The sequence below is a fragment of the Lissotriton vulgaris genome, chromosome 5, assembly GCF_964263255.1.
Source record: "Lissotriton vulgaris chromosome 5, aLisVul1.2, whole genome shotgun sequence".
Lineage (NCBI taxonomy): Eukaryota > Metazoa > Chordata > Amphibia > Caudata > Salamandridae > Lissotriton > Lissotriton vulgaris.
The window spans coordinates 230088603-230116078 of NC_141693.1; the positions used below are offsets into that span (position 1 = coordinate 230088603).

Below are 27476 nucleotides of genomic sequence, written 5' to 3' on the forward strand. Positions count from 1 at the left end.
TTGACAAAAAGACCAACTGCATTGTGTTTTTAATTAATTTATTATTTTTGAATTTAAGGTGTATTTACCTTGAACATCTCGTGGGTGGGATGGCCTTTTGGGCAATATGACCTCCTGCAAATCATGAATTCCTCACTCTGATCACGGTGTCCTGTTTGCCTCGAACACCCCTAATGAAAATGACAGCTCCATATAACACCATCAGCAGCGTCACTGGGTTTATTCTTCATGGTTACAGAAAGACAACCACAGAAGAGGAACAAAAACTGCAAACCTGCACGAGGGGAGCAGAAAGGTTTCCTGGCTGAACTTCAATAAAAACATAAATGCTGGTTGACAGCAAGGGTTACGATATATTCAACATTACTGCTAAAACTAAAGCCCGGGTGCTTTACACCTGTACTGCCCCTTTAAAACACAACCAAGTCATGACATTGACAAAGAAAGAGAATAAGGTGCTGGATTGCCGTTCGGGGGTAAGGTCCCACGGCCAAACAAATAAAGTCCCTCAAACCACTTCGTGTTGCTTTGCAAGAGGAGTCTGATCAGCCTGCCAGGTCTTCAGTGCACCCTTCAGCTGCCAGAGACACTGACAGTGAAGGCACGGTTTAAAAACATACAGAAAATCATTAACGATGCAGCCTTGGTTCCCTAACTAAGACTAGCAGAAAGGGGAAGAAATAAGATCGCACAGAGGCCCTCTCAAGAGGGTGCCCACGGCAGTGGCAGGACAGAAGTCTGGAGTTTTAGGAAGGAATGAACGTCACCAGAATAGGCAGACGCTTCAAACAATGTTTAATTATACAGCGCTCCATATTGTAATTCTGTCACTTCTAAGAGCTGTAAATTGACAGGTCTTTCTGTTACACAAGTGAATGGTGTGAAATTGATATCGAACACGGGAGGATAAGTTGGCCATGCCAGGATCTGAACCTGTAACTGCTTACCAGAGAATGAAAAAGCACATATATACATATGTTGATCAAGCCACTCCTGTCAGCATCAGGAATGGAAACAATCAACCATTTCAGATGTGGCTGGGCACAGGGATGAACGCGTGCCCTGGAAGCAGGAGGGCAGCTCACCTAGATGGTAACTAGAGGGGGGGGCAAAAATGTATCTGGCCAGCTGTGTAGAACCTGCCACTTCATTAGGCCAATCTTTTGGTTGGGCCACAAGTGATTCCAAATGCTTTGGTGAATCTGGCTTTTAATTCTTAAATGGTGGACCCAATCTCTCCACGAAAGAGATTTAAACATTGAGGTGTCAAATCAAACCCCAGTAGATCGCTGGATGATGGATAGCGTGCGGTTAAATACCATTCAAGCTGAAAAAATGAACAGCCATTTAAATTGAAAGGGAAATGGATTACCGCAATGTTTAGGTGTTATCACTTCTCCAGTACAGACATAGATTTTTGTCAATCAAACCATAAGCACAGATGAAACAAGCCACATCTTACTAGTGTTGGAACACAGGAGCGGAGACTCACCAACACGCTCACAAAAATCATGCCTTCACAGACCACCCCACGCCCCCAGCAATTTTAGTCATCCTCCAATGGCCAAGCAGAGCTGGTTTCTACCACCTACCTATGGAAAAAATGGCTACCTTGTTAAAGTGTAAGACGTTTAATCTCTTTTCATGCATCAACCACAGGAGACCTTTGTCCAAAGTACATAAAACCCTTAAACAAATCTGCATTTTGGGATCATTTAAGTCATAGGAACAAACTGTAAAGTTCTGATGTGAATTAGCTTTAACATCTGCTTCACTTAGAAATTGCTCCAATAGGGCTTTGGGAGGGGAGGGTGCTCGGCTACGGGGCCCCACGGGGGATGCCCACATACAAGAGAGTTAACAGGTGGGGGGGGGGGGGGGTGATACCCCTGGACAGGATGACATTGGAAGGGTGTCCCCCTCCTAATTTATAGCTCGGACGCGGAGATGGAGGGGGAGGAAGGGAAGATCTGGCAGGGGGAGTGCTGGGGGTGCCGCTAAGGGGGCTGGGGTACAACAGGGGTGACCAGGCCAATGTCCCTTGGAGGAGAGAGTTGGGGGGGGGGGGGGGGTGAGATGACAGCGATTGCAGTTCGGGCACGGGGGTCTGGGTGTGAGGAATTGTTGGGTGAGGGGGCCGACCTGGACTGGCAGACCTTGGGGTGCGGGTAGGCTTCTGCAGCGGGGTTTGGGCACATGGAGGGGGGGGGGGGGGGGGGGGGGGGACGGATGGGGGCCAGTGAGGGGGGGGGAAGAAAATCAGAGTGGGGGGGGGGGGAATCAGAGTGGTGGGGGGGTCAGTGCGGCAGGAATTGGAATCGTTGGGTTGGAGTGCGGGGGAGCAGTTGGAGGGAGAGGGGGAGGGTTGGGGGGCCCTGGTAGGGAGCAGGGGAGGTGGCAGGACACCCCCAGCACGACGAGGGGGGGCAATCAGCAGGGGGGGGTTCTAAAGGGCCATGGAGTCGTATTAACCCCGGCATGCTGGACTCCACCTATTTATCCCCACAGGAACGGCTGGGAGTGCTCGAGAGAGCAGCATGCGGCTCCAAACCGCGGAGAGGATGGGCCGGCTCTACTTTATGCGGGCGGTCGTGCTCCCACGAAGGACCAGGCGATAGAGCCCTACGAGAGGCAGGCGGTAGGTTCTCACCAGCCCCACACCAAAGGGTCGAAACGGCTGCCGCAGGACAGAGGTCCGTCAGTTATGATCCATTTCCATTTTTTTTGCATTTGTATCGCGCATAATTAACCCAAAGGTCTCAGAGCGCTAGCAGGCAAAAAGGAACCCAGTGATGGAACCGGAGGAGAAGGGAGAGTATGGACTTGGGTGAATTGTTGCATAACTGCAGAGAGAAGGCAGGGCTTACTCGGCTGGTGCCCATGGAGGGCGGCCGTTGGTGTGATGTGGATATGGAAGGGCTTCAGCTGGATGACAAAGACAGCACCGAGGACGGAGAGATTTGGGAGGGGCGGGCAGGAACAGAGTAATGTTGTTCCTAGTATGTTGCATGCCCCTAGGAGGAGCAGATTGGAGAGAGTGGCGGCCCCTCAACTGGTTAGGTGGCGGGATCCGGTGCGGACGCCACCCTTGACGCCAGAAAAGGAAGGTGGCAGAGAAGGGAGCGGGTCAGGCCCACCGGGGAACAGTGTCAGTGGGCACTGATGCCAAGGGAGGGGAGGAAGGAGTGAGACTTAATAAGGGAGTATGTGAAGGACATGGGGGTGGGCCCAGACATGGAGGGCGATGGTGGGGCGAGGGCTGTTAAGCCTGATGGGGTTGCCAACGGGGGGGGGGGGGGGGGGAGTGACGGTGGGAAGGAGACCCACGACTTGGCCACCAAGGGGATTATGTAGATATTTTGAAATTCCTACATCGTGAGCAGACGGCGAATGAAGTATCCAAAGAGGAGGGGCAGGAATTGGCGAAGAGGCCGGAGGTGCCTTTGACGGCGGGGTTTTTGATATTCACCAGCGTGTACTGTGAGTAGTACCCAGAGTGGGTGGTCGCGCTTTTCAAATTCATGGACGGGATCCAAAGTGCGCAGGTCAGGGCTCGAGTCGGGGTACCACGCGGGTGGACGCAGTCCCCCCCCACTTATTTTACCGGAGGGACGCCGTCCCTCCTGCCAAACAGCTGGACTCACTCTTTGGCCTCTCTGGGGCGAGATCGGAGCTCACAGAACGTTGTGGATGTTGTGGCTTGCTTGCTCGCTGCAAACAGACTGCACTGACCGCGCTGGTTGTGGTCCGCTTTGACCCCCTTTTATCCTCGCCCGTTCATCAGCTGAGGACGGTGCTCTGGGCGAGCGGCAAGGGTTTTGTCACGGTGGCCTCGCGCAGTTCTTTGCTGCGATATGCGATATTTGCTGCACAGGGTGAATCTATATTTAAAACGTTCACAGACTTAACAAGGCGTTTGCTGTTATGCCCGATTAGTTCGAGGGCCTTTGTTTTTAAAAGGATGCGAAATTGATGCATGATACCACTGCTCTTCAATATGGTATATATATTTTAAGGTACATGCTCCTGGATTTCTTCACAGGAGGAATCTAGGCAATTCATAAATCTGTAGCCAAAGTCTATTCTTTTAATCCAAAAGTAGGTGTACAATAGTGCAATTTGCACTACTCGACAGATGAGATGAGTCCACAAAATAGACACTCCTGCACATATATTATTTTAGTTTTAAAACTGGGGCATGCCGTGGAAGAGCCTCCATTTCGGAACACATGAGACCTGTTTAGTGGTGCCATGGTGAGAAATCACACCGGTGTAGCATATGTATTTTGGGCAGATGTCGAATTTTGTTACGTAATGCTGACCTGTGTGCGCTACTTAGAGTGTCCCGGTGGCCTCACACAGTCCTTTGCTGTGATACGAGATATTTGCTGCACAGGGTGAATCTGCTAGGGAACTGCTGGTTCCCCCTTGGTGGGGCGTAGCTAGGTGGGGTGGGGTGGGGGTGGGGGGGGGGGGGGCTAGCAGGGCCGGGCCAGCCTATATCTTTCTGTGGCCCCGTAAACAGTGCAGGCTTTGTACTTGGTGCAAGCCACCTTTCGTGACTTCACTTCCTGCCGTGACATCCCTTCCGGTGACAGCGTCCCCCCACTTTTTTTTTTAGTACTTGTGCCCTGGCGCAGGTCACATATGGGGGATACACGTGGTCGCACTAGGATGAGGACTTCGCGCAAAATTGGCAGGGGACCCGGACGCGAAGTGGGGTTAGATTGATGCGGACCTGTACCACCAGACGTTGAGGGGGGGGGGAGCGAAGTTTGGTAGAACCATTTACACGGCCAGCGGCTTGCCGCTGGTGCCTCGTTCCTTTCAGGCTCGCCCAACCCGTGAGGGGGGGGGGGGGGGGGGGGGGGGAGGAACAAGAGCTGTCACAAATGCTGCGATCGGAGCATTTTGGGACTACAACAAGGGCGCTTGTGGCAGACAGTATTGCCGCTTTCAGCAGGAGTGCTCCAAGTGTGGGAAGCAACGTCCGGTGGTACTCTGCTGGGGGGGGGGGGGGTTGGAGGGAGTCCACAGGGAAAGCAGCCCGAGACAGCAGGGACACAGACTGGGGGCAGGGGAGGAAAAGGGGTGGGTCAGGGGCGCTGGAAAAAGGCTCTTACGCCGGTTAGGCTGGAGGAGCTGGAGACCCTCCTAGCGTCTTATCCACAGACCAAAGTCGCTGGTGGTTTGCGCCAGGGGTTCCGGGAGGGCTTCAGTTTGGGGTATGAGGGTCCTCAGATTGCTCGGTGGGCAGAGAATTTGAAATCGGTCCACACGCAGAAGGAGGTGGTGCGGGACAAGTTATTTAAGGAGGGGCGGATGGTGGGCCCCTTTCGAGAGTCAAGTCAAGTCAGTCAAGTCATAGAATTTATATAGCGCACTACATACCCAGAGGGTTTCAAGGCGCTTAGGAAGGGGAGGAGGATTACTTGTCAAATATCCACGTTTTAAGTTGCTTTCTGAATGCTAGGTGGTTCTGGGTAAGGCGAAGGTAAGGGGGGAGTGAGTTCCATGTTTTAGCAGCCAGGTAAGAAAAGGATCTGCCTCCCATGGTGGTCTTGTTGATGCGAGGTACAGTGGCGAGGGCTTGGTTGGAAGAACGTAGTTGGCGGGAGAGGGTGTAGAAGGACAGTCGTGAGTTGAGGCATTCTGGACCGATGTCGTAGAGTGATTTGTGTGCGTGGGTAAGCAGTCGGAAAGTGATCCTCTTATTGACGGGTAGCCAGTGGAGGTCTTTAAGGTGACCGGAGATGTGTTCGTTGCGTGGGATGTCTAGTATGAGTCTGGCTGAGGCGTTTTGGATTCGTTGGAGTTTTGCGGTAGTACCTGCGTAGAGGGTGTTTCCGTAGTCCAGTCGGCTCGTGACCAGAGCGTGGGTGACTGTTTTCCTTGTTTCAGAGGGGATCCAGCTAAATGTTTTTCTGAGCATGCGAAGAATGTTGAAGCAGGAAGAGGATACGGCGCTGACTTGTCTGTTCATTGAGAGTGAAGAATCCAGGATGACGCCTAGGTTCCGTGCGTGGTCTGTCGGGATGGGTGCTTTTCCGAGGGCTTCCGGCCACCAGGAGTCGTCCCATGCAGAGGGGGATGTACCTAGGATTGAGCCCATTCAGGACTTAATTATTTCCCCTATCGGTGTGGTGCGGAAGAAGGAGCTGGGGCAATTTCGCCTGATTCAGCATCTGTCGTGGCCGAAAGGGAGGTCGGTAAGTGATTACATATCGACGGAGCTGCCCTCGTATCATACTCGTCCATACATGTGGCGCGGCGGCGGGTGTGGGAGCCCTCATGGCAAAATGCGACATTAAGTTGGCATGCAGGCTGCTACCGGTGCATCCGGAAGATCACCAGTTGTTGGGGATCCAGTTCGGCAGGAACATATTTGTGGATAAGGCGCTGCCCATGGGGTGCTCGTGCGCTTTATTTGAGCGCTTCAGTACCTTTTTGCAGTGGCCTTTTTCCTGGCACATTGTTAAGGTGACAGTGATGCACTACCTGGATGACTTCTTCTTGGTGGGACGGCCTGGTTCGGCGGACTGCCAGCAGCAGCTGGACGGTTTTACAGAACTCATGGGTTACCTGGGTGTGCCCTTGGCACCAGAGAAGGCACAGGGTCCCAGTACAGTGCTGTCATTTCTGGGCATAGAGCTCGACGCCGTGGCCAAGGAAGCACACATGCCGGAGGACAAGAAGGTGCTTATGGTAGCATTGGTGGATGGCAGGGGCAATGGTTTGCGGAGGAATGGCCTCTATATTGGCAAGGCGGGGGACGGAGAATTTCTTTCTTGGAGCTCTTCCCACTTGTGGTGGCAGTGACTGTAAGCGCAGGAGTTGGGGCATAAGCTTGTGCTTTTTAAGGTAGACAACATGGCGGTAGTACTGGTCGTTTACAGACAGTCCGCCAGGGACCCGCAGGTGCTCAAGTTGATGAGGGTGTTTATTATGAGGTGTTTGGAGCATGATATTTTGTTTCAAGCTCGGCACGTTCCTGGGGTGGACAATGACATTGCAGATACGCAGAATGACATGCTTACGTTATTTTTATCACCAGCCCTGAGGAGTCGTGTTGACTCAACCGTACACGACGAAACACGTGTCGGCGAATGTTACATTTCTCAAGTCTGGAGGAAATAAAAACTACATCTTGCTGTGACAAGAAGATATACACCAAAGAACCTGCTTCTGCGCTTCTTTTTCTAATTTGGTCATTGTACCCTGTTTTGTTACCACACATGTAGTTGCGAGAGCACAGCCTTGTTAATTTGCTTTGTCTTTTGACTTGTTTGGACGGTTAAGGGTGTTTGCCGTCTGCTCTTCACGCACTACACAACGATATTTCATGTTTCTTTCACACACTGTAACGTTCAAACCTAGGCAGCGCGCCCCCGGAGTCCGAATTTTCTAAAAACCCCTTTGTACAGTACACAATGACATTGCAGATGCTGCGTCTCGTTCACAGTGGCAGAGGTTCCATGGGCTAGCCACAGAGGCGAACGAACACAAGACGCCGGTGGGGCTGTGGCACGTTGGAGAAACCGGGTCGTACAGCTGGTAAGAGCGTCGGTTGTGGTTTCTACCTGGAGAGCGTACGAACAGGCATGACGGGAATTTCGGGACTTCGGGGCAGTGTGGCAGGACGATCGCTGGTGGCGGTGCAGTTTATGCTGCGAATGATGGACAAAGGGATGTCAACGGTAACGATTGCTGGTAAATTGGCGGCTGTCGCCTCCATGGGGAGGTTGTGGTGGGGATATGCACCGTCTGCACGGGAACAGGGCGCGCGTTTGTTGGAAGGTTGGGAGCGGGAGAAGGGTGCTAGAGTGAGTCACCGCCGGCCCATCACGGTGTGCCTACTTGGCACTTTGATTCAGCTTTTGCCATCCATCTGCCACAATCGGGAGGAGACTTCTGTTTTCCACGCTCATGTTGTGGATGTATTCTGGGGAGTTTCGAGTCTCGGGGCTAGTGGGGATCAGGGGGGGGGGGGGCCTGGGATCAGGGGGGGGGGGGGGGGGGGCGGGGACATGGAACTGAGGACCCAGGAAGTGGCGGTGAGATTGTGATGTTCTAAGACCGACCAACGGGGGGCAGGGACATGGGTCGTGCTGGGTCCAGTGGAGTCAGGTACGGTGTGCCTGACGGTTTAGGGTAGGTTGTTGGCATCTGCGTGGCAGGCGGGGTCAGGCGAAGTTTTCTGTCGTGGTGACCATAACGGGGTGATGGCGTCTCAGTTGTTAGGGGTCCTGCGGCACACCCTACGCGCCATGGGCGAGGACCCAAGGGTTTCTGGGACACACTCGTTCCGCATTGGAGCTGCGACAGATGCAGCAAGACAGGGCTGGGGGCGGTTGGAACTCATGCGCTTAGGGCATGGAAGTCGGACTGCTATAAGACGTATATTAGGCTGCAGGGAGTGGGGTTGGAGGACCGCGCTGGATGGTGTTTTTTCCTGTGGCTCACATATGTGTCTTTGCAGGTGCAGTGGCGGGGCCGGAGGAGGCTGTCCTGTCCATCCTCTTGTGGGTCATTCCTTTGTGAAACTAGCGTAATGTGTAGAATGGGAACAGGAACAGAGTTAGAATCTCGGATTGGACCCAGGGTTGTTTGTTTGTCACTGGAAGGGGGTATGCATGGCGTGAGCTGTTGCCAGCGTTGAGTAAGGTGGTCAGGAGGAGAGTGTCCGGATGTGCTGATTATACACCTTGGGGAGAATGATTTAGTACTGTGCAAGGGTCTGGCTTTAGTCAAGCAAATCGTCAGGCTGCCATGTTATACGGTTAGAATTGGTACCAAGACAGATATGGAGAGGAGCGGAACGGCCGGCGGCCAAAGATAGGGCACACAGGAAGATTAACAGGGAGATGAGGTGTTTTGCAAGAAGGAAGGTCTGGGTAGGATTGAACATCCAGAATTACGCTATGGGGTAGTGTACTTTTTTCAGGAAGACTGAGTGCATCTATCTCGGTATGGGATGGAGTTGTACATTGTGCAATTGAGGGCGGTACTAGATGGGGCCATAGGAGTATGCCGATACCCTAAGAGACAGGATGGGGGGGGGGGGTCGAAAGCCGTTAGGACGACTTGCGAGTGGTGGTTTTTCCTAAAATTGCGGGGGGGGGGGGGGGGGGGGAGAAGAGTTATGAGGTTTGGGTTTACAGTTGGATAGATATAAGAAGTGATATAGTTAGGTAGGAAAGTTGGAAATTTCAAGTTGGTGTTTATAATTGTTGCAGGGGTGATCCAGTTTTAGGGGGTCCCAATTTTAGGGGTGGGGGAGCGGGGTAGGTTAGGAAGTATATATTTGGTGAGGCTTAGTTTTGTTCGGCACAGGCCAAGGGTATGTATTTGTAAGGTGCACCGGCTTCCAATAACGATTCAGAAAAGGGGGTGGTGATGGACAGAGTATCTGAATTAAGCAGAACACTCTTACCCAGTCAAGAAATCAGGGCTTGATCCATCACCTTTTTTTAGCTCACTGCACCATCCCAGCTCAGAACCTGGCTACATGCAAATTAGTCTGTCCCTGGCCCAGTGCATCATGGGACCAGGGCAGACCAAACTACCAAGCCAATTCTTTTACTGGCAGTGAGCTAAAAAACGGAAACGGTGATGGATCAAGCCCTGATCTCTTGACTGGGTAGGAGTATTCTGCTTAGTTCAGATACTCAGTCCATCACCACCCCCTTTTCTGAACCGGTTTCCAATAAAGCAGCCTTTTGCACACCAACAAGCTAGTCTGTGGTATGTATGCCCCTCCCCACCCTAGTATGGGCCAAATAGGGCTTTGGGAGGTGCGGCCGACCAGCGGGAGGCCTGGCCCTCCCGGGGAATTTTGGCAGGGGGGATGGAGGGGGGGGGGGGGCGGGCGGAGCAGCCAGCACCTCAGTTGAGCTGGTTGGGCTCCTTTTGGGCTATATTTTGGCCAGTGGCATATTTAGCCAGACATTTTGGGAAACTATCCACCATTTTGGTGATAGTGACCCAGCAGCTGGCTGTAGGTGTCCTGGGGGTTTATCTGTTTCCCTCCCATCCTTAGTTTCTTTTAATTGGGGGGTTGTAGGATTGTGTAGGATGGGGTTTTATAAAGTGGTCTTGTTGGGAACAGGTGCATCTGGGGGTTCTATTGCATGGAATTTTCGTCGCTGGTGTGTTTTTTTTGCAGTCCTTTGTGTTTGCGGTTTTTCCTAAAAGTGCAAGGGGGAGTTATGAGTTTGGGTTTACAGTTGGGTAGATATAAGAAGTGTATAGTTAGGTAGGTAGGAAAGTTGGAAATTGCAAGTTGGTATTTATAATTGTTGCAGTGGGGGATCCAATTTTAGGGGTGAGAGGAAGTAGGGTATGTTAGGCAGTATATATTTAGTGAGGCTTAGTTTTGTTCGTCACAGGCCAAGGGTATGTATTTGTAAGGTGCACCAGTTTCCACTAAAGCAGCCTTTTGCACACCAACAAGCTGGTCTGTGGTAGGTCTGCCCCTCCCCACCCCAGTATGGGCCCAACCTCTGTTTTACAACACTTCTCATATTCATTGTAAATTTATATCTGCTATGGTGTTCGGGCTAATTTTGAGCACTGACCTATTTGGCATTTTTTGTTTAAATGTTAACCTCTCACAAGATTTCGCTGAAATGCACTCATGTATATTTGTGCTACATTCAAACTTTACTCCATACCATTTACACCATTTTTTCTTGATATTGTTGAACTGTTCTAGGGATAAGCAATGTGCACGCTCCTGTATCTTCTCAACAGAATTGACAATTGATTCGGGGAAAGGAGGGCAGAGTATTTTCTGTGGTAAGAAAGCAGCTCTGTAACAACTCGAGTGTTCAGTCCTGGTATGCATGTTGTCTCTGCGGTGTTAACTCTTAAGCTCTAGTTTTACCCCATATTCTCTTACGACTGTATTAATCAAGGTGCCATACTAAGATATTCTAGTGTATCAGCTCTCTTTTGACACACAACTTATCTGCAGTAGGTCACCTTTGTTTGCCCCTGTGTTTGCATGCTTTGTAGGCTCTTTGATCACCTGTTTTTATCTAGTGCCTGAGCTCCTTTAGACTTTGCATCTTTATGGCTTCAGTAGATTTCTGGAATCAGACCTCAGGTGATGCCCATTTGTGGTAGATTGTTGGTAACCCCAAACTTTTTTAGGATGTTGGTTCCATGGTGACCCTATATGACTCTGAAGGTGTAGAGGACCTTGAGATAGCCTTTACTTGATGTAATGTGCTTAATGAGCTGTGCAGTTCCAACTTTTACAAAAAGAGAGACCATCTGATCTACACAAAGAAAAATTATTTCATGTTACACAAAAACATGGAAATTTAGCAGGTCTTTAAGATTTATTCCGGCAAAATTTGATCAGATGTGAAAACAATCTGTAGAAATAAAGGAGATTTGAAATTATTTCCTGACTAAAGGCAGACTGAAAAAAACACGTCAGACGATTCTTTTCCTAAGAAATTAAACATCTCACATTTCTATTGCTTGTTCTCAAAACAAAATGGAGTTTCTGGTTTGTGTTATACTGAACAGGTATTTTCAGCATGTCCATTTAATCCCATAGTTTCACTTAATCCATTCGACTCCGATTAAATTGCCTAGATACAAGAGCAAAGCCTTGATAGGTCTTTAACCTGTAAGATACCACAGTGACCTTACAACGCGATGACAGCTTGATTGCTCATTAAAGTAGATTGCATTAAAATTCATAAAAAGTCTTAATCCCCCCCCCCCCCCCTTTCCTTATTTTGATTGGCATAAAATGTGGCATTAAAAATATTTCTCTGGTGGAACGGGGCCATGAGGTTGGGAGTGTCTGTCTGTCTGTGGGGAGGAGGGAATTCCATCGGTAAATTTGAATCTTGACCATTGTTTGAAGAGACAATTGAAAATTTTAAAAAACGGTCCATAGCATTACAATAAGAAATGGAGTGAAGTATTGTTAGAAATTAGGTCTTAAAAACATCCAACTTCAGCCGCTCAGTCTTGTACCGGTTTCGAACGATCAGTGTAGCAAGTTCACTTTGGCCACTACTTGCTTGCAACCCATTATAGAATAGTGCTTCTCCCCTAGCGTGTAATATTTTAATTGGCTTGCCATGTTCTCAATGTTGCTGTTATCTGGATAGTAACCTTCCCTCAGCATCTCGTCCAAAAAACAGTTGATAATATGGCTCTTCTCCAGGAGGATGAACGGAACGATCTCGGAGCGATCCCACAGAGGATGATGCTGCCTCAACGAAGATTCTATAATACTAACAAGTTCTTTCCGCTTCCTGTGCTGTGACAAGTCCTCATTGGATGCATTCTGAAGGACATACTTGGTGATCCCGTTAGAACCAATGTTGCTAATCAATATGTAGATGGCATTGAGAAACTCATTGCTCTGGTGTGGCTGAAAGTACCCATGGAGCACGTCAAGTAGAAGTGGAGGCATTTCTTCCATCTCGTCTAGGATGAACACTGGGATCTTCTCCTCTATTTCTGCTCGAACCACCATATCAGAAACATTCCCAGACAGGTCGATTTGGCAAGAAAGCACATCTGTTTCAGCGGGGCAGTTGTGCCCAGTATAGTACTGAAGCACAAACTCACCACCCATGACTGAACGGAAGTGCTTGGCCAGAAGGCGCCCCATGTGACTCTTTCCAACACCACTTGGCCCATTTAGCGACACCACCAGTGGCTTGTTGTGTATGTGAGTGGCAAGGTAATCCTTCAAGAGGTCCATAACAGTGTCCACTGCCAGTTTCTGGCCAAATATGTCCCGTTGCATGGTCTTCTCAAGACCATCCAGGTCATATTTCTGTACATTGTCGTCCAAGTTTTCAATGGCATTTAAAATTTGAAAGATGATAATGCCAATGAAGAGAAGCAGGCATCGTTTGGCCTTGCTCTTCTCTTCAATGGGAAGGTACTTTCGTAAATTAGGTGGATACAGTACAGTTCTTGACTGCTTTCGTTTCTTTTTACGCTTTTGTTTAAGCACCGGCAACTGTGACATCTGCTCCAAACTTGGGGTATCAAAACTAAAATGTTGTGACTTTTCAAAGCCAACAGTGTTAAAAAATGAAGTTTTGTCCATAGATATTTGCTTTTGAAGAAGTCTTGCTTGCCTGGTCTCCAGTGACCTCCCCCCGGAGAGGTCGAGGTGAAGCTTGCTTTTCTTCAAATTCCTAATCTTGCGACGCAAACGGACCACAGCTCTTACGGGGCACGAAGCCAGGGACATCGTTCTGGAGCTTTCGGGCGCATCCGTGCAGGGCAGGACTTCCTCCATGTCTATGTCGTTGTCGTTAATTACATAAGAACTGGCTTAGCTAGAGAAAAGTGTCAGAAAAGAGAAGTGTTACAAGTTGATCATAAGTAAATACACCTTATATTCATTCATGCATTGGTTTTATCGCATTTGAAACCACTTAAACAAAGAGGTCATCCCCCTCAGGCTTGAAACTAAGGTTTGGATTGAGTTGAATGCAAAGCCACTGGAATTAGGCCATTTAGCGGCAGCTGCATTTTCTGAATTATTATAGAGTTACTGCATGCCACTCAATCTTACATCTGGTGACAAACGTAAGGCTTTACTTAAGCAAGCATTTGCAATGCAATAGGTCTCACATTTTTTTAATTTACAACTTTTGGTGTTAAAATTGACTAGGTGTTCTACTTTTCAATTTTTTTTATTTGCAGTTGAGTAATTAGATTTGCATAGTGCTATTGGTATAGAAAAGCAAATGTAAAAAACAGCCATTTTTAACTCCAATAGCTCTAACTTTAATAAACGCGAGACCTTTTGCATTGCAAATGCTTATTTTCCAAGCCATGCTGCAGGGTGCAGTACCATATGTGGCTAAAAGATTCATATGGATTTGCAACAAATATGTAATAGTTAATAGAAGACAAACCAAATTACAGAACATGCACATTATGCAGCACGCCCAAAACCAACATTGCGCAGATTGATTGATATATATATATATATATAACAAAGTTCTCGCCACGTAAAAAGTTTCCCCTTTCAAGAAAATGATGAGGACCCATAAACTGAAGCAATTCTCTGTGCTTTATTGTGCAAATATCATCGCCCAGCAGTCCACCATGCCGCGTTTCGCCTCCAAGAGGCTTCATCACATGACATGTTATCAACAAAGGGGAGGGTATTTAAAGTGCGGGAAAAGGCCTCAATTGATTTTCAACGTTTAATGGAAACAGAAGAAATACTTTTACATTTCATGACATTCAAAAAATAAGTGTTTAAAATCAATTGTCAAATGTAATACAAAAATATCAACTGTAAAAACATTATATAAATCTGTACAAAATATATAAGAGGTTATTTACATGGTACCTAATATATAAATATGTTATTCATACAAAAATCACGATGTTAAAAGAAACCCATGAAATCCCGATTCATACATTATTTCATCTAGTTTCTATAGACACACACATATATACATACAAACAGACACTAGAGTAGAAATAGGTTTTATTTTAGAAAAAGCCTGTATAATAATACAGAACTAGGACGAAACAAGCTTTGGCAAAAATAAAGGGCGAATTGTTCTAATTTTGAAGCTGGGGATTAGTTGGAGTATTGCTGTGGTCCCAACATGCTGTGATTCTGGGCAAATAATTGAGTTTCCTTATATGTAAAAACATATGTTATGGCCTTAAAGGCTGCCATTTGAATTCACTTTACTACGTTTGGGTGATTTAAAAAAATAAATAAAAGCAGGTGTTATTAATTGCCGTGGTGTGCACCATAAAACACGGGCTCAAATTGAGCAATAATTTAAAGGCTACAATGGTTTAAAACAAACACCATGTCACACAGCTCTAAAAAATTTTTACATATATATATATATATATATATATATATATATATATATATATATATATATATACACATATATATACATATATATATATATATATACACACACACACACACACATACATACATACACATACATACACACTAGCAGCCCGCCCCGACGTTGTCCGGGTATGAATTGCAGCCAGTATATTGTTTTGTAGGATTTCGTTTCGATAGCATTTATGTGCGACAGGCCTGTGAAACGCTCCAATTCACAGTGCACTGCTGATGCACTTAAGAGTGCGCGTTCAGTAGTGTGTGAACTCTAGTTTCCCTACTTTATTTTTCCTTGCAATATTATAATAGCACGAACTCGACAACGTGGCATGAGCACAATTTACATTACAGAAGAACATATTCATTTGTGGTGGACATGTTTTTTTTAATGTTTGGATAAGGTAAGTATGGGTATAGGGGTAATATGTTTTAGGGTACTGAGGTATATGTTTTGGGGTGTTTGGGTATTTTAAGGGTTCAGATATACTTTTGGGTTATGGGGTACAAGGGTAGTTTTAGTGTTTAGGGATAGGTATGGGTTTTGGGGTACAGGGGTATTTTTAGGGTTTAGGTTGCAGGGGTATTTTTAGGGATAGGTTTTGGGGTACAGGGTATATTTATAGGGTTAAGATGGGTTAGTGTTTAAGGGTGTTGGGGTATTTTAAGGCGTAAGAGTGGGTTATGATTATGGGGTGCAGGGGTATTTAAAGGGAGCTGGGTGAGATTAGCACACGATATGAGACATGGCATGAAGGGCGGAACGTACCACACGCCCCCAGCATTTGACACGCCCACAACACAATGCAGACAAGCCCATAAGGGACTACTTTGCTGGCACGGTTCTTTTACCTTTTAAATGTATATGGTGGGCCTCTGCATAGCCTATGTCCTTCTGCTGCAACTGCCCTTTCCAACGCTGTATTGGGTGTTGTGATTGGTGCTGTGGTTCCTGAGATTACCCGCCTCAAAGGTTTTGGCTCTCTTTGTATTTTATTTATATATCCATACTAATATAATAAACTAAAAAAAAAAAACACACTACTCTGCAGCGTCACGGGTTGCACAAGCAAAACAAATGTTGTACAACCTACAACAAACGTGGCGTGGCCTAACAGCATGTGTGTGTTTGGGAAAATGCTGTAATGTATGAAAATGTATTATGTCCTTAAGTGAAGTTTAAAAAAGTGCAAAATCTTTAGTTTTAATAGGCATATTTGCAGTAAGGATGGTACAAACATTTTGCAGAAACCTATAGTAAAGTGCAATTGTGTTTTGAAAGCAGGTTGTTAATGTATCCAGCAAGGAAATAATTTAGCCATCGACTGAAAGTTCACAAACTGTGAAATGAGTAGCATGTGGTAAAGTACATGTTCTGTTTACTGTCTGGGTGCAAATTAACCATATATAAAAGATGGAGATTCTGATAATTATCAAAAGGCCTTCCGAAGCACGTGGGAAACAGGATGCTTAATGGCTTGGGTTATGAAAACAAAGAAAGAATGTCATGTGTTCACTGTTGACTTAGGGGCTTCATTCAACTATGGTCCACTCACACAAGACATACTCCTTATGCCTCAAGCGGCACAGTATACATCTGCACCAATGTGACTGTCAGGGTGCACATCTGTGCCTCCCCAAGGATAAAGGCATAAACAGAGCACTATGGGAATGGATAGCCAGCACTGTACCAGCATCTGATAGGGCTGTGGTTCCAGTCCTTGGGTCTTCTTCTAAAACCTGCCCATGCTGCTCTGTCTGGCTCCTCGGTAGAGATCATGGCTTGCTAGCTCATATGACCAGTGAGATTCCTGCTCAGCTGCTGCTTGGAGCCTTTGATTTATAATAAAAGGAAGACAGGCAAGTTTAACCATTTGGGCGCGGCTGGAATTCCCCCACCGTGCGGGCGAATTCCACCTGTACACAAATCAGAAGCCCCCGGCCGTCGGTTGCACATGCAAGGGGAAAAAAGAAAAAAAAAAAACTCAGTGGTACTTCTCGGTGTACGTGAGAGAGAGAGAGAGAGAGAGAATGTGAGAGAATGTGAGTGAGAGAATGAGATCGAGTGAGTGTTCGTTAGTTTCATGTCTTTGGAAAACGTTCACTCTTATTGACAGTCACAATCAATGAGAGAGAGTGAGTATGAATACATGAGTGGAGTGAGCAAAGCAGTGTAAGTGAATTAGAATGAATGAGTAAAGGGGAGATTGAAAGAGGGAGTGGGAGTGAGTCAGGGGTGCCCATATCAATGGTGCAACAGGTGCAGAGGCCCTGGTGCAACTGCACTGCTCCACTATTAAAGCAGAACACCTGTAACCCAGGATTTCACATCGTAGCCTCTGTACACCAGCATCTGTGAGTGAGGTTCAGGGACTATAAAAATATGTGTGCGTGCAACAGTGAGTGCAAGGGTACATTTGTCTGAGGGCATCCAAGGCAAATTTTGAAAACAAAGTGAACCAGTGGCTGGTTATTTCGCCCCACCACGTTCAGGCATCACCAGCAATCACTAAATCAACTATTGAGTTGTTGAGCAAGACTACTTAGAGAATGAGGTGAAAAACAAAAAAAGTGATATTACCGATATGGTTTATCTACTTGAGCAGAGAGGATTGAACCCGATCTTTAAAGTGCCTATTGCTTCATATATTCACCTTAAAGGTAGGTATCTTACAAAAAGTAGAGGAAAGGATGCAGCCTTATGCTAGAGCGGTCCACTTTGAAGCTGGGGAACCGGGTTCAAGTCTCCAACGCTCAACATCCTATGGTTCTGGGCAAATCACTTCATCTCCCCGTGCCTAACAAAAATGAATGTGTCCATCTGTAACGAAACTGGTGCTCATGTAAAGAGCTCCGATACCAGATATCTTTGGGCCTAGTTCGCGCTACATAAAAAACAAAAAGTAGATTTAACCCATACACACTTCACATGATACGCTTCATCATTGGGTCTACTACTGAGTGAGCAGACCTTCATGATAAAGAGGTCTTCACAGCACAGCAGACATCAATTCTATTCACCCCTCAATGCTAGCACATTGCAATTTTCCCTCTGAAGCTATAATCACTTCACCCATGTCCACTCCTCTCTCCTGGGTGTGCAAGTATGTGATGGGATGAACCACAAACTAGATGACAAGGTGTAGGGAGTTATCTACCATTCCTTACAGTGAATGCAGTCCTTGCCTCCTTCGCCCGTGCAATGACTCTGCCGGAGGAAGTATACGTCAGCATGCTGCTACATTTCTATTGAGATGCTCGGGTATTGGTGAAAATGGTGGTTAAAAGTAAACAGATTAATTTGAGTTGCGAGTAAAAAGGAAATAAGAGGGATTCATACAGGTCACACAAAGGAGGCTGGGCAATTAGCAGCCAGCCCGGACACTGCAGATGCCCGGTGTGAATGTGAACAGAATGCCTGATAGTAGGTGAGTGCAATTGGTAAGATGTAAAAGTAGGACCAGTTCTTCTCCTGTATGCCTCATGAAGCTTTGTGGAAGCAGTCTACCACAGACCGAACTGAATTGTGATCACATTACCATGCCAAGTCTTTTGACCCAAACAAATTAGAATAAGCAAATTGTACTCCATAATAAAATACCTCGAGCATACCCCAGTCACCTCAACACTTCCCACATCTGTTGGGATGGAAACGTCCCCTGCATGGTTTACAGCCCTGTCTCCTACCCTGCTTGTCCACCTGCGACTATTTGGTACCCTGTTTTTTTGGATGTGGAGCCAGTCTCATACTAATCCTTCATGTGTGTCAAGGCCTAGGCCTGCCTTGTGACAAGAGTTTTGTCCCAGACCTGGAGTGTGTACCAAGCTTTCTCTGGAGACACCTTCCCTCAGTCTATTACCACACTCAACATAGTACAGAAACTCACATAACTAACACTCAAGAAGGCAATATGCTCGACATAGTCTAAGCATCACCACTGATCCAATGCAAACCTCCCATACCCCCCGCAATAGACCAACCTCTGACATCCTCATGTGCCTTCTCAGTGTCTGATCAACAAACCAAGATCAACCCAAAAGAAAAGACTTTAAAGTTTTCCCCATTGAAAAACGACTGCTTTTACTACTCTCTCACCCTATAAACTCCATGTCTGATAGCAACATAAATTCTAAACAACTTCAACGCTTTTCTGGCAAACTACATACAGATCCACGCCCCAATTAATAAAAAAAAAAAAATAAATAAAAAACACGTGGAAGCCAAAGCCTTTGGCACTCTAAGGACCTTGCCAACTATAAACAATCCATCCGCAAACAGGAAAGAAAAATGGTCGGAAGCAAAACTAAGGATGATCTCATAATACTGTAGTCCCCTAGTGCAGTGGTTCCCAAATGTTTTTGGCCAGTGGCTCCCTTGACCTAATTGGCAGTTGGCCATGGTTCTCCCCCCCCCCCCCCATTTTTTTACCGGTGGGTGGGGATGTAAGCCCGACCTTGGGAGTACTTCCTGTTGCACTTTGACTGCCCCCTCTGTCCATTCCTGCCCCTGCGCCCTGAGACTGCCCCTTCTGTGCACGCCTCCTTTCTTCGTGCCTTCTGACTCCCCTTCTATCCATGCCTGCTCCCTTTGTGCCGAGACAGCTCCTACCCTCCATGCCTTCTCCCTTTGTGCCCTGAGACTGCCCCTTTCCTCCATGCCTTCTCCCTTCGTGCCCTGAGACGGCCTGAGATTGCCCCTTTCCTCCATGCCTGCTCCCTTCATGCCCTCTATCCATTATCTCCATGCCTGTTCTCTTTTTGCCCTCAGACTCAGGCGCGCAACACCCATTGGACTCAAAGGGCTTCAGCCCCCCAGTCCCCTCCCCCAGTTGTGTGTGGCAGCCTGGGGATAAGACCTCCTGGGCATAAACGCAGCCACACCCAAGCACCTCACAGACCATTTGCATGTTAATGAGGTCTTGCTGTTTCACCCCTTCCAAGAGCCCCTGCAGCTCCACTCTTCATGTTGCTTAAAGATCAGACTACCCTTTCTTTCCATTCCCGTTTCCTTAAAGCGGCGGATATTACACGATTATGCAGGTGGCATTTCTAAATTTCTAGCGCTGCCACTGCAATTCCCCACATTGTGCCCCGGCAACTCATTACGGCGCACCAGGGTGCCGCGGCGCACAGTTTGGGAATTACAGCCCTAGTGCAACATGCAGACCACTCATCAAATCAGCCAAAACAAAGTACTATACCCACCTACATCATCAATTCTATGACACTAACAGAAGTAAAATACTTTTCAAAACAATCAAGCAATACATCAACTTCCCGCCGAACCCACCCATTCCTTACGCCACAGAAAAGTGCTATGTCATCTATTATTTTAATACAGAAGATCAGACACCACATCAACCCCACCAGGCATGCTTCATCTCTTATTTCCTGCCGTAGACCACAATGGTCATCCTTCACTACCCCATCTCTTGAAGGTCATGACAATATATTCAACTCCTCAAAGTCACGTCCCAAAGAAGAGGTCATAACCTCAGCCAAAAGGTCTCTAGAGAATCTCTCTACCCCAGCTCATAAGGACCATTGCCTCACTCACTCAAGGAATCCTACTTGAAGCTCTGAAGACAAGCCAGATCCTTCCACGAAACGAAAACTAGACCGAGATGACCTCACCAACTACAATCTCACTCACCTACAATTCATTGGGAAGATAATTGATAAATCATTCAACAGTCAGTCAACACCAAGTCATGTTAATGCTAACCATCTCCTACACAACTACCTGTCTGGCTTCAGTTAACACTATAGCACAGGACCGCTGCCTTATATAATGCCCTCCTGACCTAGATGATGATAACCTCCCAATATTATTAGACCTCACAGCGGCCTTCACCACAGTTGACCATCCCAACCTCTTAAGCACCCTGGATTGTCAAATGGAATGCACTGGAAAGGTCCTTCACTGGTTCTCTTCCTACCTTTCCAACCAACACCACTTTGTTCACATGGGCATCTCCAGGTTCCAAAAGAGCCCCATCACCCGAGGAGTCCCCCAGCATTTCAAATTGTCCTCCGTCATCTCCAACCTATAAAGGGAGCCACATGGGGCTCTACTCCCAGACAGCAGCATCAAAATTTAACAATAGGCCGATGGTACATAATTATACAAAAGTCTTCTCTACATTGTCAGCACATTATCCAGACCTGGGTGTCCAGGGGATACCTTAACCCAATCAAGCCAGAATTCCTGTTATTTGCCAAGAACATCATGGGGTCTAAAATAAGAACTGTTTTTTCCTTCCGATTCAGAGCCATGCTCTGACAAAATCAAAACAATATTTAAGGGGACAAATCCTCAATGAACATGCTCTTGATGGGAAATACAGGTATTGCCACTGGATTCAAGCAAGCCGGGCTGAAGACGACTGGAATGCCAGAAACCGGTCCTCAGAAGCTTGTTTCCGGTCCAGGGAAGACATGGCTTGGCAGTTCGGGCTGCACTGTTCCCATGAGGCACAGGGTCAGACTGAATTGCATATAGCCATGTCTGAACTGGGGTGGCAGAGTGGGCTAAAGAACGGTGATGGATTAAACACAGATCTTTTTACTGGGTGTGAGTGTTTGATTGATTCAGATGCTCCGTCCATCACCACCCCCTTTTGTACTGCTTATCGCCAGGAACTAAACGAGTTTCTTGATTCTTATATTAAATGCACAAACCTACTCATTCCTTTAATCAATATTATTGCAAACATGTTTAGCGTCCATCAGGCAGAAAGTTTCTGAAAACAAAACAAAATAGTACATTTTCACCTTCCATCAACCACTCTTCATACTTCACACTTCAGGGTCAATTAGTGTTTCTCACTTTTTGAAAAATCTTAAGATCAACCTAGAGAAGAGATCCTGCTCTCTGGCAAAATATCCTACACAGTAACCCACTCAAAGCAACTTTCTTCCAGCTCAAGACAGAAGGGAAAAGAAAAATCACATTTTCTACACCAAAAGCAACTTTCTTCCAGAGCAGGACATAAAGGAAAATATAACATGTTCTACTCTGTGTATTGATCAACATTCTACTATCTTGCTTTGACCATGCTTACAGAAGCAACCAAAGCACACATACTTCACACACTTTAGCAAATCCAGTGATACTCCTGCTCCAACTCAGCACAAGAGATGAATCCGCTTCTGCGCACCCATTCTGCAAACACCTCACACCAATGGTAAAAGACTCATACCTGGGCTAGACGTATTACAAGCTAAGTTGGTCAGATACCCTCCGGGCCACAATACGTTTAGCTTCACCACACCTTGTAACCATCAAGCACTTCAACAAAAAATGGCCATGGAAGAACCTAGTTCTCAGTACATGCTACTGAATTCTGGAAACAGATCTTAAAGCGTCCATACCATTCCCAAAAGTTCAGCTTTTAAAAAAGGCCAAAAACATACCTCTTAGCAGTGTTGACTGCACTACATGCAGTTGTGGGTTTTGTGTCCATGTATGAGGAGCTCATCATACATGGACACAAGCTACACTGCTGCAGTTCTTAACGTCGCCAGGTGACTGAATACTTGGGAAGGGAGTAATAAAGTGACAGATTGCAGACAAATCTCAATATCCGTATAAAATCTACTCTACTGTAAGCAAAACAGCCAGTGGACACGTTTCATGGTCACATCACCTGCTAAATGACTATAGTGCCACAATCTAACAAACAGGCAAGTAAATATGTTTAACATCATTCCAACACCTCATTGCCTTGGGACCATCTCACCCAGACTCTTCTCAAACTTCGTTCCTTCATGTATCCTCCACAACTTGCATGCAAAGCAGATTTTCCCCATCAAACCACATCACCATGGCTAACCCACTATCAACAGGATAAATACAGCATAGTAATAGTACTAAACAACACCTTGCATTTTCACATTGTGGCCTTCTTACATTCTCATCATCACAGCATCAAGGGAAAAGTGACTATCAAACACCAAATATGCATTTCACCCTCTTGGTCCTCTCCTACCAGAGCAACCCAACCTGCCCTCAGGCATTCTCACAAGACTAGCGAGCGACATCTGACCCTGTCTTCAAGTTAGGTCGCCCCCATGCCGCTGCTGCCTGCTCTCCGCTGCCTCCTGCCGCTCGTTCTTTTCCCACCGCTGCTCCCTGTGGCCCCGGACCCGCTGCATCCCCATTTGCCGCCCCGCTCCCGTCACCCAGCTGCTCCTCCCTCCCGTCAGCACTCTTATGCAGACCACGGAGCGACCATGCAGCGGGCGCGCCTAAGGCAAGCCCGTCCGCGCCCAGCGCCAGGACCCCTGGCCCCCGACGATGCCAGCCGACGAGCCAAACTTACGCCGCCACCCTCAACGCCGGCCGGCACCCCGCCTGCTACCATGCCAACCCAAAACGCACCCACGGACCTTTCACCTGCCAAGCCTGTAAATTCACCTGCCTCTGGACCTGTACCGCACCCGCAAGGCCAGGCACCAACAACAATCACCTCAAGTGCATCCTGCTCAACACCCGATCCGTCCACAGACACGCCGAACTCTGGAACCTCCTCGACACAACATCACCAGACGTCGCCTTCCTCAAAGAAACCTGGATGAACGCCTCCTCAGCCCCCCCGACATCGCCATAGCCATCCCGGAGGGCTACATGATCACCCGGAGGGACTGCGTCAATAAAACCGGAGGGGGCATCGCCATCGTCCCAAAAAAACACCATCCGAATCACGACCAACTTACGAAGACACCCTCACCGCCACCGAGCACCTCCACTTTAAGATACACACCGACCCCAAGACCACCCTCAGGACTACGCACACAATTCAGCGAAACCATCGCAGACTTCATCAGCCAGCACGCCCTTACCTCCTCAGACTACATCCTCCTAGGAGACCTCAACTTCCACCTGGAGAACAACAATGACAGCAACACTGTTGCCCTCCTGGACAACCTCGGACTCAAGCAACTGGTGAACACCCCCACCCACTACGCCGGTCACACACTAGACCCCATCTTCTACTCCAGCAAGCACATCTCCTTCAGCCACTCCACCGGACTACACTTGACAGACCACAGCTGCGTCCACTTCAACTTCAGGAGAACCACGACCCACCACCACCTGCAACAGGTTCCCAGCAGAAGCTGGAACAAGATCTCTGCCGACCAACTCACCACCTCCCTCAGCCAGAACCCTCCCACCAACACGAGGGACCCCAACAAAGCAGCCCGCAACCTCACACAGTGGCTCACCAACTGCGCCGATGACCTCACACCTCTGAAGGACCCCCCCCCCCCCCCCCAGCAGACCTGGCAGCAAGAAAACCTCATGGTTCACCAACTACCTCAAAAACTCCAAGAAAACCTGCCGCACCCTCGAGAAAGCCTGGAGCCACGACCAGACAACCCTCAAGAACACCACCCGCAAACCCGCGCCACCAAAAGGACAACATTCAAAGAACGTCTGGACAACAACACCCACAACAGCAAAGAACTCTTCAACATAGTCAAAGAGCTCTCCAACCCCAGCACCTGCAACGACATCACATCCTCGCAAGACCGCTAGAACTCACGCGCCTCATTCTTTCACCGCAAGATCGCCGACTTACACAACAGCTTCGGCGCACAGACCACGCTCCCAACCACCGAACCACCACCCTCTGCAACTGGACCCTGTTCAGCACCGAAGACACCACGCGCACGATGAACACCATCCACTCCGGATCCCCCACCGACCCCTGTCCACACCACATTTTCAGCAAAGCAGACTCCATCATCGCACCCCAACTCCAGAACATGAGTAACAGCTCCTTCGCATCCGCCACCTTCCCACGGACCTCAAGAACTTCAGCCCCATCTCACTCCTCCCTTTTCCTTCCCAAGTCAGAGAAGACCGTCAAACAACTCTCCGCCTTCCTCGAGACAAACGAATCCCTCGACCCCTCGCAGTCCGGCTTGTGAGCAAACCACAGCACCGAGACCGCCCTCGAAGCTACTGACTACATCAGGTCCCTGCTCGATAACAGGGAAACAGCGGCGCTCATCCTCCTGGACCTCTCAGCAGCCTTCGACACCGTATGTCACCGCACCCTGATACAACGCCACAGCAACACCGGGATCCAAGGAACGGCCTTGGAGTGGATCAACTCGTTCCTCGCCGGAAGAACCCAGAGAGTCCACCTCCCCCGTTCCGTTCCACGCCCACCGAAGTCATCTGTGACGCTCCGCAAGGATCCTCACTCAGCCCCACCCTCTTCAACGTCTACATGAGCCCCCTCGCAGCCATCGCACACCAACACAACCTAAACATCTCCTACGCTGACGCTACCCAGCTGATCCTCTCCCTCACCAACGACCCCACCACCGCCAGAGCCAGCCTCCAGGAAGGAATGAAAGACGTCACGGAATGGATGAAGCTCAGCCGCCTGAAACTGAACTCAGACAAAACAGAAGTCTTCATCCTGGGTCCTTCTCCCTCTGCCTGGGACGACACCTGGTGGCCCCCTGCCCTGGGCATCGCCCCCAAGCCAACGGACCATGCTTGCAGCCTGGGCTTCATCCTGGACTCCTCCCTCACGATGTCCAAGCAAGACAAAGCTCTTGTCGTCCTGCTTTAACACCCTGCGCATGCTCCGAAAGATCTTCCGGTGGATCCCCACTGAAACCAGGAAGACGGTCACCCAGGCCCTCGCCACCAGCGGACAGGACTACAGATACACCCTCTATGCCAGAACCACAGCCAAACTCCAGAAAAGACTCCAGAACATACAGAACGCTTCTGCACGGCTCATCCCGGACATCCCCCGTCACAGCCACATCTCTGCCCATCTGAAAGACCTGCACTGGCTCCCCGTCAGCAAGAGGATCACGTTCAGATTCATCACCCACGCACACAAGGCTCTCCACGACATGGGCCCCAAGTACCTCAACAGCCGCCTCGCTTTCTATACACCCACTCGCCAGCTCCGATCTGCCAGCCTCGCCCTCGCCACCGTCCCACGTATTCGCAGATCCACCGCCGGAAGATCCATCTCCTACCTGGCGGCCAAGACATGGAACTCCCTCCCCACACACCTACGGCTGACCCACGACCATCTCTCCTTCAGGAAACAACTCAAGACCTGGCTGTTCGAGCAGTAGCGACTCTCCCTCCTCCAGCGGTTGAGTAGCGCGCTCTACAAATTCCATGATTGATTGACTAGCAACTCACTCTTATGTATCTGCTCCTCAGCATCACAACTGCCACAGTGCCAAAGGCCAAAATTGCAATAAGTCGCTGGAAGATCAGTCCTGCGATATTCTGTCCTAGGTCTCAAATACAGCACTCATGTTTACATTAACCTGGTTAAGATGCAACTAAGTAAGGAGTGGCCATGTAGATGCTCAATGTGCCACAGCCAACATAAAACTCAGGCAAGTTCAGAGCTGCAAGACAAGCCTTGCAGCAATGAACGACTCAAACATGTCCAGAACAAGCGAGATACGTAAAACCCAAACAATCTGCGACTAAAGGTTATAGGAAGTGGATCATCAAGTCTCATTCTTGATTTTTTTTTTAATTTAATGTAATTTAAACCAGATAATGTGTACTCTTGTACTGCACGCAGAACAGCAACATTGCCTTAAAACCTCAAATTGAGCGTGTGATCTTTTAGAAGCATCAGACAGACCCGCTTCCCTTTATGAAGGATAGGCAAGGGTGTATTCATCTTTTCTTAACACATAGGTGTTCCTGTATTATGCACTGCTAGCAGGTTAACTGTTTGTAATATAAGCCAGAATGGGTGTGGATTGTGTGGAGGGGACCTTGTGGTAGAGAGAACAGTCCTGGGGTAAGAAAGTGAGTAATTTATTAGTATGGATGTACAGCCGAGAAAGAACATGTTAGATGCCTGCAGGTGCCAGAGGAGCTCTGACAAAGTCCTTCCATTGCCTCCGTCCATAATGAGTGCTTAGGATCACACTCAACAACAAAGGAGCTTGTAAAGCGCCTGGTGACGCCATCATGGCGTGTCCCCGCGCTGTGGAGAAAGTCAAGGTCCAATGTAGGGTTTTACAGGGAAAACAGATGGGTTTTTAAGCTTTTCCTGAAAGTGGTCTCAGAGTCCGCTAGTCTGATACCCATAGGGAGAGCGTTCCATTCCCTGGCGGCCATTACCCGGAAGGAACGACCACCCATTCTGGCTTTCCTGATACGGGGAATTTTGAGCAGGCCAGTTCCCCCAGAGCGAAGAGTTCTGTTGGGCTCATAGGGAATAGCTAGGTCATTCATGTAAGGAGGAGCTTTTTGGGAAATGATCCTATAGCACATTAAGAGTGCTTTAAAGAAAACTCTTTTTAATGGGTAGCCAGTGAAGGGTGTCTAGAGCAGGTTTGGAAGGTGTTCTCTTGGGAAGTCTGAGGACTAGTCGTGCTGCTGTATTCTGGAGTACTTGAAGTCTCCTGATGTTGTTTTGCGTTGTTCCGAGCAGAAGCACATTCCCATAATCTATTCTCGAGGTCACTAGAGCTTGTGTCATAGTGCGCCTGGCTTCAAGAGGAAGGAGATCAAGGGTGCGGTTCAAGGTCTTCATGACCCCATAGCATTTTCCGACCACTTTGTTGACATGGCAGTCATAGGAGA

General features: G+C 48.1%; 2 protein-coding genes across 5 annotated transcripts in view; both read right to left on the reverse strand.

Moving 5' to 3' along the window:
- The window catches only part of LOC147710554 (torsin-4A-A-like), a 248373-nt gene that overhangs the window by 67219 nt on the left and 153678 nt on the right, over window positions 1-27476 (reverse strand). The window lies entirely within an intron of this gene.
- The window catches only part of LOC147710555 (torsin-4A-A-like), a 174648-nt gene continuing 158504 nt past the window's right edge, over window positions 11333-27476 (reverse strand). For all 4 annotated transcript variants that reach the window (XM_086921229.1, XM_086921226.1, XM_086921228.1 and 1 more), the window contains exon 2: window positions 11333-13325. In XM_086921229.1, coding sequence (XP_086777355.1) covers window positions 12011-13285 — 1275 coding nt within the window. In that variant the 5' untranslated portion in view covers window positions 13286-13325 and the 3' untranslated portion in view covers window positions 11333-12010. The remainder of the gene's footprint in view (window positions 13326-27476) is intronic.